This window comes from Microplitis mediator, chromosome 2 (genome assembly GCF_029852145.1).
Source record: "Microplitis mediator isolate UGA2020A chromosome 2, iyMicMedi2.1, whole genome shotgun sequence".
Classification (NCBI taxonomy): Eukaryota; Metazoa; Arthropoda; class Insecta; order Hymenoptera; family Braconidae; genus Microplitis; species Microplitis mediator.
The window spans coordinates 4499950-4511647 of NC_079970.1; the positions used below are offsets into that span (position 1 = coordinate 4499950).

Genomic DNA, 11698 nt, shown 5'->3' on the forward strand with positions numbered 1-11698 from the left:
CTGAAATCGTGTCTCGAAATAAATATTCCACTTGGATAACATTTAAGATCGATTACTTAATATTTATAAGAATAATAAAACTCTTCTCCCTCGACTAGTTAAATAAAATAACAATTTATTTAAGATCACAATAAATGTACAAAGGTTACGGCAATATGTATTAAGGATAAGCCGGGGCATTCGATATGCTTCTGGAGCATTGAAGCTCAATACTTAAAAAAGAAGCATTATCGGAAGTCCTGACCTATATTTATAATAATAATAAAAGAAAAAAAGCTAAAAAGCTGTAAATACTAATCTCTTCGTGCTTCAACACAACGCACTCGAGTGCAAGGTACTTGAAATGCTTTGTACCCAGCTGGAGTGGGGCACCGCTGCACCACCGACTGTGAGAGTTCATACCACAAAATATGCAGCTATATACTTACATATATATGTTAATGTCAATATAACGTAATCTCATATATCTATAAATATATATTATTATTATCATGTGCATACACAGCACAATAAAATATAATAATAATGAATATCTATATATGTAAAATCATCGTCTACATACATGTAAGACTCCATAATCTCCTTTACCTGCATGCGCTTTATTACGGCAATTTTATTCAAAATAAATATATATTTATTTATTTTCATACTCAGTTGACATCATTACTAACGACAACAAACGTCAGTAACATATAACATGTTACATATTACTCTTACATATAATATTTTTATCGTACAATAATAATAATTGGGTTTTGTTGATGCAGTATTACGATAACACAATAACAATCTGCATGTTTATTTATTTTAACTGTTTGCTAATTTTGCATTCCCACTAGCCTTATTTTCCTGTCCCCCTCCCTCCCGACCGACCTTTTGACCTCTTTCGTGACAGTCTGGAGGAGAAAAATTAAATAATTTTTTAAAATTCTAGATATTATATTTTTATTTAAATTTTTTTTTAAAAAGCTCAAACCTGTTACTTTTGATACTAACTCACAGTCATTCGTGCTTCGATGGCTTTTCTGATGCTTGCATAATAAACTCAACATTTAAGTACTTTTATACATATATACATATACTCATATGTATACATATATTGAATACGTATTATGTAAGAGCTCGTAAAAATTTTTTTACTTTCATTCAAGATTGTCAGAGCTAGAGTAGAAGCATTCAACTTACTATTATACGTACTTTTAACAGTAAAAACGTTTTTTTTTTTTTTTTTTGTATATACATATGAGATACTGGCTTTCTATTCTTATTCTTATTATTATTATTATACTTATTATTATTATAGAAGGCGGGTTTTTATGAGGTCAATTGTCCGACGTGAAAAACAAAATTGCACCCCTTTAAAAACCCTCACAGGCAAAATGAATTTAAAATAAAATAATTAAGTAACAAAAGTGTTTTTAAAAAAAAATATAAACACTGACACCGCTTATAAAAATATCGCACCTAAATATAAACTGACTTATATTTATAATAATCACGACACAACACAAAAGTTCAGGATATTGAGCTGCACGTGCATGGCTAATTTTTTACTATTATTATTATTTATTTATTTATTACTGAATGACTCTGAATCCTGAGGCTCCTCCAGCTGCTCAGGAAAGAAGAACTTAATTCTACGCCCTGATAGGAGTTTTTCAATTACGTACAGGAAATGATCGGGTGGATGTCTTATCTATCAGTGGTATCGACACTTAGTTTCGTAGTGTTCTTCGCCGTGGGACCTGGTTCGATACCTTGGATGATTACTGCTGAGTTATTTTCACAAGGTCCACGTCCAGCTGCCATGTCCATTGCTGTACTTGTTAATTGGATGGCTAATTTCGTCGTCGGTATCGGTTTTCCAAGCATGATGGTAAGTTATCTCATAAATATCATATATATATAGACAAAGTACAAGTAATTTTTTATACCAAAAATATTAAAACGCACAAAAAGTTTCCATTTATATTTAATGCGATGTAATGATTAAAAATTAATCCTCACTTTTTGTGGAGGGAAAAAAAAAATGATGAGATTTCTGCGGATCGAGTGTAAAATTAATTCATGAGTCGAGGGATTAATTTTTAAGCCTTTTTTTCATTACTAATAAATTGTAAATTTTTAATTTCACTTGAATTTACTTTATAAATTTAAATTAAAAGCTTAAAGGGATAAATTCATAATTCACCCGCCCATTGATAAATTTTAATTTACTTTTTTTTTCTTTCGTCTGTTCCCACAGATTTGCCTTGATAACTATACGTTCCTACCGTTCAGTGCATTCCTGGCTGTTTTCTGGATCTTTACGTACAAAAAGGTCCCGGAAACTAAAAACAAGACCTTCGAAGAGATTTTGGCTCTCTTTAGGCACAACCACGACAGGTATGACGGAAAGAAGCTATCAAATCTCATACCCGATACTTATACTACCGGAGTACAAGATAGATAATTTATTTGAAATACTAAAGTTATATTATTGATACAATTATTACTATTACTATAGTATACTATAACTGTTATTATTACATTAGACATAAATTCCATAAATGTAAATCACCCACTTTAAACGGTTTGAGTAGAACTGTTTTCAGTTTGTTACTTTAACTTCAACTGTTATTACATACTTTACATATATATGTGCTATATATACATATATAATCGACTCTTATGGTAATCGATACCTTAAAAACATATCAATGCAGAAGAGCACAATTTACATTATTCATTTTACTTTATAATCATTTTAATTTAAGTTATTTTTTATTTAATAGTTTATTTTTTATTCATTAGGATTATGATTAAATTTTTTTTAAATTATAGAGTAGATAGGGACGAAATGGAGACATTTTAAAAGTATGAATTATTAATATTTTAAATGACATCTCTTTATTTTTAACTTCTAACTGACCCTCATTCAATTTTTAAAATTTTTGATCGTTATGACGCAACTTGAAATTGATCTAATAATAAATCGTGTTGTGTTTTTATTGAGAATTAGACGTATAAAGAAATTTATTTTTTTAATTAACATGAGAAACGGTCAAGTATTGATGCATTTATCGCAATCTGGAACACGGAAAATTAATGTCGCATCTGTGATTTTGATTGTTGATTTTTGAATTTACGTCGGAAATCATAAATTTTTTCTACCGATCAGAAAATAAATAAAAATGTGGGTCGGGTAAAATGAGGACGCTAAGAAAATAAAACAGATAAAGAAAACAAAAAAACCGTTTATTGGAAAATATAAAACGTAAAAAAAAAGTTTTTTTATGATTTTTCTCGAACGCTTAGATTTTCTCGAAGCTAAACATGAAAAATTTATTCCTACGGTTTATATTTATTTTTGTAAAATTTTTTTTCTCACGAAACGAAAACTCTACACGCAAATAAAGATTAAGGTTCGACGCGTTACTCTTTAATCTAGAAATCTGCGCTATTTTTCGTTACTGTTTGTCCACTCAAGTGCAAAAGATAAAAAAGTGACAACTCCTCTCGATGTGATATTTTGTAGCTGCTATTTTTTAAGATCGCCTTTGCTTGCCAAAAAAAATCGTTTTTTTTCAACCATAAATCATTGAGCGGTTCTGTGTGTCGAGAATAAAAATTCAGTGATTCAAATTTTTCATACCCCAATTCCGTCCTTTTTAAATATATAAATAAAATATACAACGCATATTAAATATTAGTTATCGGGCCATAAAATTTTCTCCACTCAATACTAATTTAATAGTAATTAAATAAATAAAATAAATGCACATATCTCAACATGGAGATTTAACGATTAAATAAATTTTGATACTACAAATAATAATTTAACTGAAATTCGATCAGTGCAAATTGATATTCAGCTTCTGTAAACCTTTAACAATTTGTTCAAGTGATTTGTTAACTCGGTCATATAACTTTATCCGATATATCCTATTTCTAATAGTTAAAAATACAGATAAAGTATATATTTTAAAAAAATATATTAAGCACAATTGTACAGAGATCACGAGTTATTGATATTATCAATACATTTTAATGAAATTTCAATCAAATGTTTATTATTATTATCATTTTTATTATCATTATTATTATTATTATTATTATTGATTTTAATTATGTTTGATGTGTACTTAGTCCAAATAAATTGTATTTAACATATTGTTTATACAAAATAAATAATTATTGTTAATCGTATTTGTTTTATAATTTTGATTTATATTTTTATTTTATTATTATAATTATTAGTATTATTATTATTATTATTATTATTATTATTATTATTATTATTATTATTATTATTATTATTATTATTATTTATATTTATTATTATTATTAACATGAGAGATACGTCTCATATATGCAATTTGCCCGGATATATATTTTTTTCGTATGGGAAGGAGAGTCTAGACTCTAGAGTAATTTTTGTCCAGGCTTTTCTCTCAAACAAAAAATTAAGAACGAGGCTCGATGGATTGCTCTATAATCTAGCGATCTAGGTTTTCATTTTTAAAAAATGTTCATTTTTTTAAGAGAAAAACGTGGACAAAGTTCCCATTTACTGAGCACGGGCAACAAGGATAGTACCGTACGTTAACTTGAATATGATAGAGAAAAAAGTTTAGACCCTTCTTAAGTGAATTAGACCAGTAGTAATAAAATTAAAGTGTAGGTTGTTTTTCTTCAAGTCTTTCATATTTATACAATTACCAAAAATGTTGAAGTTTTTGAACACAGATGATAGCGATTGTCGCATTGAGCGTTAGTGGCAAAAAAAATTATAAAATATATTTCAGAGTAAGGTAAGAGACCTTGTACCCGATCAGGGAACTAGTACCCGATCACTCATGTATTTCTATATCTATATTTACTGAATATATAGATGGAGTAATCGAGTACTAGTTCCCTGATCGGGTGCTAGGTCTTTTACCTCAAATGATTTGATCGACAATAAAATTCGAAACACGTTCAATAAATGCAATAGTAATAACACTCGGACAGTAACATAGAGTTAGAAAGCTTCAAGTTATTTTTATTTTAATAATTAAAGGAAATAAATATTAAATACTAAATTTATGATATACTCTCGTAACTGTACTTTCTGTCTGTATTATTCGACACAGGAGCAGCTTACGGGACAGCAGACTTTATGGGTAAGTCAAGTGAAAATAAATAAATAAATAAATAAACAAGTTGTATTTTCTGCGAAGTCGGCTTTTCAGTTACTCAATATATTATTTTATTTTTATTTTATACCTTTATACCAATAAACTTTCACGCATGATTAAATACATTGTTTTTTTTTTTTAACATCAAAAGGAATTATATTTTCAAGATTTTTTTTTATATTTAAATAAAATTATTTAGCATTAAAAATAACGAATAACTTTATTGACTCGTGTTATCTATACTGTAAAAAATTTTCGGAGTGAACGCAGATTAAATTCCGAGTGAATACATAGCGAATTGTGTATTCATTCAATCCTGGAGTAAAATTTACTCCTAAAGGAAGTTTATTTCAATATTAAAACTACGAGTCGGAGTGAATACGAACTTAAATCAAATCCACATCACCCCGAAATCACTCCGCCGGAAAAACGAACTCCCTATAGAGGGGAGTAAATATATTAACTCCATATACGGAGTGATTTTTTCAAAACCTCCAGAACACGAGTGACGAAGTGAATTCAAATTTAAATAAAATTCCGAATTCACTCCGATTTTTTACAGCCTATTAAAGAAAATTTATTTCAATTGATCAAATATTTAAAATATAATTCCGATAGACTAAAACTCGACGTTTGTAAGTTTAAGATGATTTTAAATATCGCATGTAATTTTATTAAAAAACCCAATAGTTTATTATTATTATTTATAACTACAGTCGAATCGCGTTATAAGTCCGCCTAAAGGGGTGTAGGGGAATATAATTCTAAGAATTCCTGTACCCCCACTTCTGCTCAGCAGTTGAAAACCGTAACTCAGACTTCCCCTATTTTGCAAGCGTGTGAGTGTGTACATGATTATTTTCGTAGTCATAGAGGGGAAATGTCTTCCAAGAAATATAAGTCGGCGGACTTACAACGCAACTGGACTGTATAATTATTACTATAAAATTTGAATACATATTAATGCCAATTAAAAAATTAATTCTGAAACGCCAAAGCTAATTACTACTTACTAAAACTAAAAATGAATAAAAAAAATTAATTAAATAGCTGCATGAACAATTGTGATAAAAAAAATAATTAAGTCTTATTCTTTATTTACAATAAACGTGAATATACATTTCACAGTTTCTGCAAAAGTAACTCAGGGCTATTGTGTGATTTAAATTAAATTAGTAACGTCAATGACGTTATTAATAATAAAATAATAAAAACAAGAAAAAACTAAAAAAAAAAAATTAATTCATCAACATGAGAGCCCCGACACACTTAACTATCTGGAGCCTAGCATTTTATCGCATGCTCCTAATTATTAACCTGTACCTTAGATTTATAATTTAATAATTAAAATTTATTTAACTGCTGAATTAAAGGACTCGTTTTTATTATTACAGATTAATTAATAAATTTATTTAACTACTGAACAATTGTCGACGGATAGTTGGCACGATTTGTTCTACAAACACTATGTGCAATTGCATGTCAGTGCTTAATCGTTACAAGCGTTTTATTCGTAAATAAAAATAAACAATAATAAATTTTTATTTACTTTTTTTTTGTCAATCGCCAAATGCTTTCAAGCGCTTTAATTACCCTAATGCATCTACTTTTTTTTTTTCGCCTCAACTCTTCGTCATGCAATAAAATTTATAGTGGTAATTTTTTTTCGTTGCGGTTCAATATATACTCTACTGTAAATCTTTTAATTCTTTATTACGACAGTACTTTTTTTTTTGTTTTTTGTTCAGTGGTCGTTGTGACAATTAAAATTCAATATCGCATCCAAAGTAATAGAAATAAAAAAAAAACAGATGCATTTTTATAGTGGGGATTGCTGCCTTTCAATTTAAATCTATTGAAAGTACATCATGTTTATTAATATTTTTTTTTGTCAACGACTAAGCCATTAAAATAATAGAAAAAGCTGCGGCAAAATGGCCACTAATTTTTTTTTTTAAATAAAATGATTTTCAGTCAATTGATAAATTTTTATATTTTAGGGGGATAATCACTCGATATTTTTTTTTAATAAAAAATGTTAGCGGTAAATTTTTTGCGACAATTAATACTTCGAAATTGTAAACTTTTTAATTAATTTTGTTGTTTTAAAAAATTTTAATTATTAGTAAGTAAGAGGAATTTTTATTTTTATTCAATTATAAATATATGAGAAGGGTGACTGTGATATTCAATAGGATCCTCTTGTACAGAATTCAAAAGCTATGACAAAAATAATCAAATTGATTTATGTCATCTTCTAGAAGATATCGCGTCTGCGTATATAAAAACGGATCGACTGACAGTAGAAATATAAAAGAAATTTAATTAAATATTTTTATAAAAATTTAAATTAAATAACAGAGTAGTCGGCTTGTTTATTAGAATGTCCCTTGTAGATTGAAAAAATTTCTATACGAAATTAGTGTAGTGTGTAATCTGTAGATAAAATAATCAGAGAAAAGTTCTCAAGTGACAGTAGAGCTCAAGGCTTTCGTTTGTAAGATTTTTTAATAGAACTGAAATTAGTATAGAAGTTATTAAAAAATAGAAGATGTTTGAAACGGAAGTGCATTATAATATAATTAGTTTTAGTTAAATATACATTTCAAAATTAGTTTATTAATTGATTTAATTTAATCAATCGAGTTCACTTCCGCTGTTTTTTTCGTGAACTAAAATAACTAAAAACTCCTATGAGTTCGAAAAATTCAGGATGGAATTCAAATACTTGTCATATTTAATCAATTTAATTATCATATTTTTTCAATGACATTTTTTTTTTCAATTAAAAATATTTTTTAATGGAAGTGGAATGAAATTTAAAAAATTATTTAATTATGAACAAAATTGCTGACTAATGTCAGTTTGTTATTAAAAAATTTTTCATAAATGAATTAATAAAAAAAAATTATTTAAAATTTAAAAGGTAGCAGTCTCCATTAAATAATAAATTATTTTTTATTTTTTAATTATCAACTTGTCAAGTACCAATAGGTTTTGCCGAAACATTCGATATTAAAAATTTGTTTGAGAAAAAAAAAATGAATTAATAACTTGAAGATATAATTGGAAGGAAGTTTGAATATTTATTTAGTTTTAAAATAAAATAAAAAAAATGAGAAGAAGCCATCCTGAGTAATGAGACTTAACTGCCGACGTTTAAATGAAATAAGAGATTTAATAGACGAAATTGAAGAAAATAAAAAAAAGTACATGAAGATTAAAAGGAAGACAGGAAGAAAAAAAGGAAGAAGACGAAGTAGTTGTAAAAAAAGAAGAAAAATAAATAAAATAAAAAAAGATGTACTTGATGGCCGGAAATAGCCGAGTAATATTGTAATACTATATATATTGCAGGCAAGAAGATCTCACGACAAATTCTAGCAGGGAAACGATTCTGTCTGACGTCACCGCGAGCACCCATCACCCGCATACCCAACTTCGATAGGCCGTAATTTCATTAGAGGAAACTATTATTACCAGTAACCAAATTATAAATATATAGAGAAAAATAACGAAACTTCCGCGCACATGGAAATTCAATTACAAGTATTACTTCATTTTTTATTTTTATTATTTCGAAAATAGATTTTATTTATTTACTTTTTTTTAAAAGGTTATTACTGTTATTATTATTACCATTGATTAATTAACCTGTCGATTGCATTACTCAATAGTTTTTTTTTTTATGAATATTTCGGCATTACCAAAATCTGTCTAATTTTTTATTTTAAATCGTAATGTTTTATTTATTTTTTATCGTCTAAAAAAATAGAGTTGACGTTTAATTAAACTTTTAAATGTAAATAAAGAAAAAAAATAATAATAATAATATTAATGATAATAATAATTACAACTCACAACATTTCTACTACACAGGCCAGTGATTCTAAACGTAATAGAAACTGTGAAATGATTAAATTTTGAATAAATATTAATATGAAAAATTTGAAAAAAAAAAAAACTGTTCATGCAGTTTTATATTTACTTACTGACATGCATGTTACCGGTTTAAAAATGTATATTTGCGTTTAAAAGAATGTTACGGTAGAAGGACAAATGGCAGAAAAAATTATAAAATAAAAAAAAACGTAAAATTTAAAAAGTTGAAAATTAGGACAAGTCGCGTGGTGTTTTACAGGAGCATGCTAAACAGTACGAATGCATTAGAGGGTCACATACCGCCAGCGGAGAGCGCAGCCCTGATGGTGGCCGAGGAGAAGCCACATCCTGATTCATGTAAGGCCTGTCAACCTGACCGACAACAGTCTTATCATCATCACCTGTCACTATCACATATTCCAGTGACAAGGCAAACTATTCCTCAGACCTGGCTCTAGCTGTTTATTCAAATTATTATTATTATTTCGAGCCCTACACCTTCTTTTTAAATTTTTCTTTCTATTTATTTTATAAATTTTTTAGTAATTAGTGCGACCATCTGAGAGTATTTTATAACATGATGATTTTATTATTCAAGAGAATTTAAAGGCTGAACTTCATTATTTATTACTACAATTAGTGGTATGATTTTTTAAATTTAAATTACATTAATTATTTTTTTAAAAATTTTTAATAACTTTTCAGTAGTGTTTTTTTTTTGGAGATTCTATGGTTTCCGTGGCGCCGCTAAATGACCGTGAATTCTTGTAGAACTCGACGAAATAAGACTTTCTCAAAGAATAAAATTTTTCGATATCTCGCTTAGTTTTTGAGAAAAATGGATTTCGAGAAAAATGAGATTTTTTTAAAAAAGTTAAATATTTCATAGATTTTAATATTTTTAATTTTTTCGTATTTTTTTTTGGAAAGTGCATTGGAAGACGAAAATTTTGAAAAAAAAACGTCTGAATTAGTCCATCTTTGAAGAAGTTATAGCTATTTTAAAAAAAGTCTAATTTCGTCGAGTTCTACAAGAATTCGCGATCATTTGGCTGCGCCACGGAAACCGTAGACTTCCCTTTTTGTTAATTAAATTTAATATTCTTTATTATTTACCAAAAAAATAAATAAATAAATGGTAAATTATATTTATTTATAATGTTAATTTAAAATAATTAAGTAAACACTAATGAAAAGTTAATTATTATTAAAACTCTCAGACATTTAATGATCCACTGATTAGTCCTGACTTTTAGATGACGCGCAAAAAGGAAACGATGTTACATTAGAAGTTTAAAACAACTTGCCACTGATATAATATACACAAAACCTACGATAATCTCGGTAAGGCTAAAAGTTTATTAACCAAAAAAAAAAAATTATTTAAATATTCAATAAACAAATAAATAAATTAATCAATAATAAATAAATAAAAAAATGAGTACACTTTTTATTATCGTTTGAGGAAAATTAAATAATACTGTAACACGGTAGCTAGCACGCCTTTAAACAAGTTTACTTTACATTAGGGAAAGTGGATGTTACGTTGTGACGAAGCACTGTTCGATTATTGGTAAATTTTATAGTCTATTGAGTGGCAAAGTTGCTTTATTTACTTCACTACAAGCGATACGCACTTTATTAAAATGTTCTCTCTAAAAAAAAATAATAAATAATTTTTGTTACATTAAAATTATAATTAAATATAATAAATTTATCACGCAATGCAAATAGAACATAATCACTTGTCAAATCACCGAGCACATATATCTATATATAAATAAATTTTCATAAATTGTTTTAAAACCAAATTAGACTGTCACGCGATCACTAAAAAAAGCCTCAAATTTTGATTTGTGTCCCCCCCTCCCCCAAAAAGAGCAATGTGGTCTACAAGCTTTGAGGAATCGTTTGCTAAATGTTGCAAAAATCCTTTTTTAATTAATATCCCACACTAATGCATGATCTTCTCTGTATGTTTGTATAAATTTATTCATTCGTAGTCTCACTGTTATATTTATTAATATTATTATTATTACACTGTAAAAAATTATGTACCTGAAGATCGGAACGTTTTTCGAACAACGAAAATTAAAAAAATTGATTAAATTTTACTGCTTAAGGGGTAATTTTGGAATTAAGGGTTGGCTTTGATTTTCGGCTGACATATTAGCATCTACGTGCGAAACATTTTAGAAATCTAGTCATCCAGTAGAATTTTTACTTTCAAAATTTTTTTTTTCGTAGGGCAAAAAACGTTACGATCTTCAGGTACATAAAAAATTGGGAGTGATTCCGGAGTTAAAAAAAATCGCATATGGAGTAAAAATGGAGTTTTTTTTTTAATAATTTCGGAGTGATGTGAATTTAATTTTGATCCGCATCTACTCCGATTCGAAATTTTGATGATAAAATAAACTCTTTTATGGAATAAATTTTCTTAAGAGAATTTTAATCCGTGTTCACTCCGCAGTGTATAATTACTATCATTGTAATCGTAATAATTATTTATTTTATTTGCAAGCATCATTTTTCTTTGCTTGTATCATAAAATAATCAAACAAAAAAAAAATAAATATTAACTAAAAAAAAATTCTTTTATAAAAAATAATTAAAAATTTTTATTTTTTAAAATTTTTTATTTATTACTCACTAGA

At 27.3% G+C, this 11698-nt stretch overlaps 1 protein-coding gene across 12 annotated transcripts in view; it reads left to right on the forward strand.

The window, feature by feature from the left end:
- LOC130664050 (glucose transporter type 1) overlaps window positions 1–11698 on the forward strand; it is a 39029-nt gene that overhangs the window by 21010 nt on the left and 6321 nt on the right. For 7 of the 12 annotated variants that reach the window (XM_057463712.1, XM_057463715.1, XM_057463713.1 and 4 more), the window contains 4 exons: window positions 1652–1876; window positions 2246–2385; window positions 5115–5144; window positions 9301–9398. In XM_057463712.1, the coding sequence (XP_057319695.1) occupies window positions 1652–1876; window positions 2246–2385; window positions 5115–5144; window positions 9301–9398 (493 nt within the window). Of the gene's footprint in view, window positions 1–1651; window positions 1877–2245; window positions 2386–5114; window positions 5145–8516; window positions 8654–9300; window positions 9684–10297; window positions 10386–11698 lie in introns of those variants that run through there. The other 5 variants (XM_057463714.1, XM_057463716.1, XR_008989289.1 and 2 more) reach the window with 4 other exon arrangements.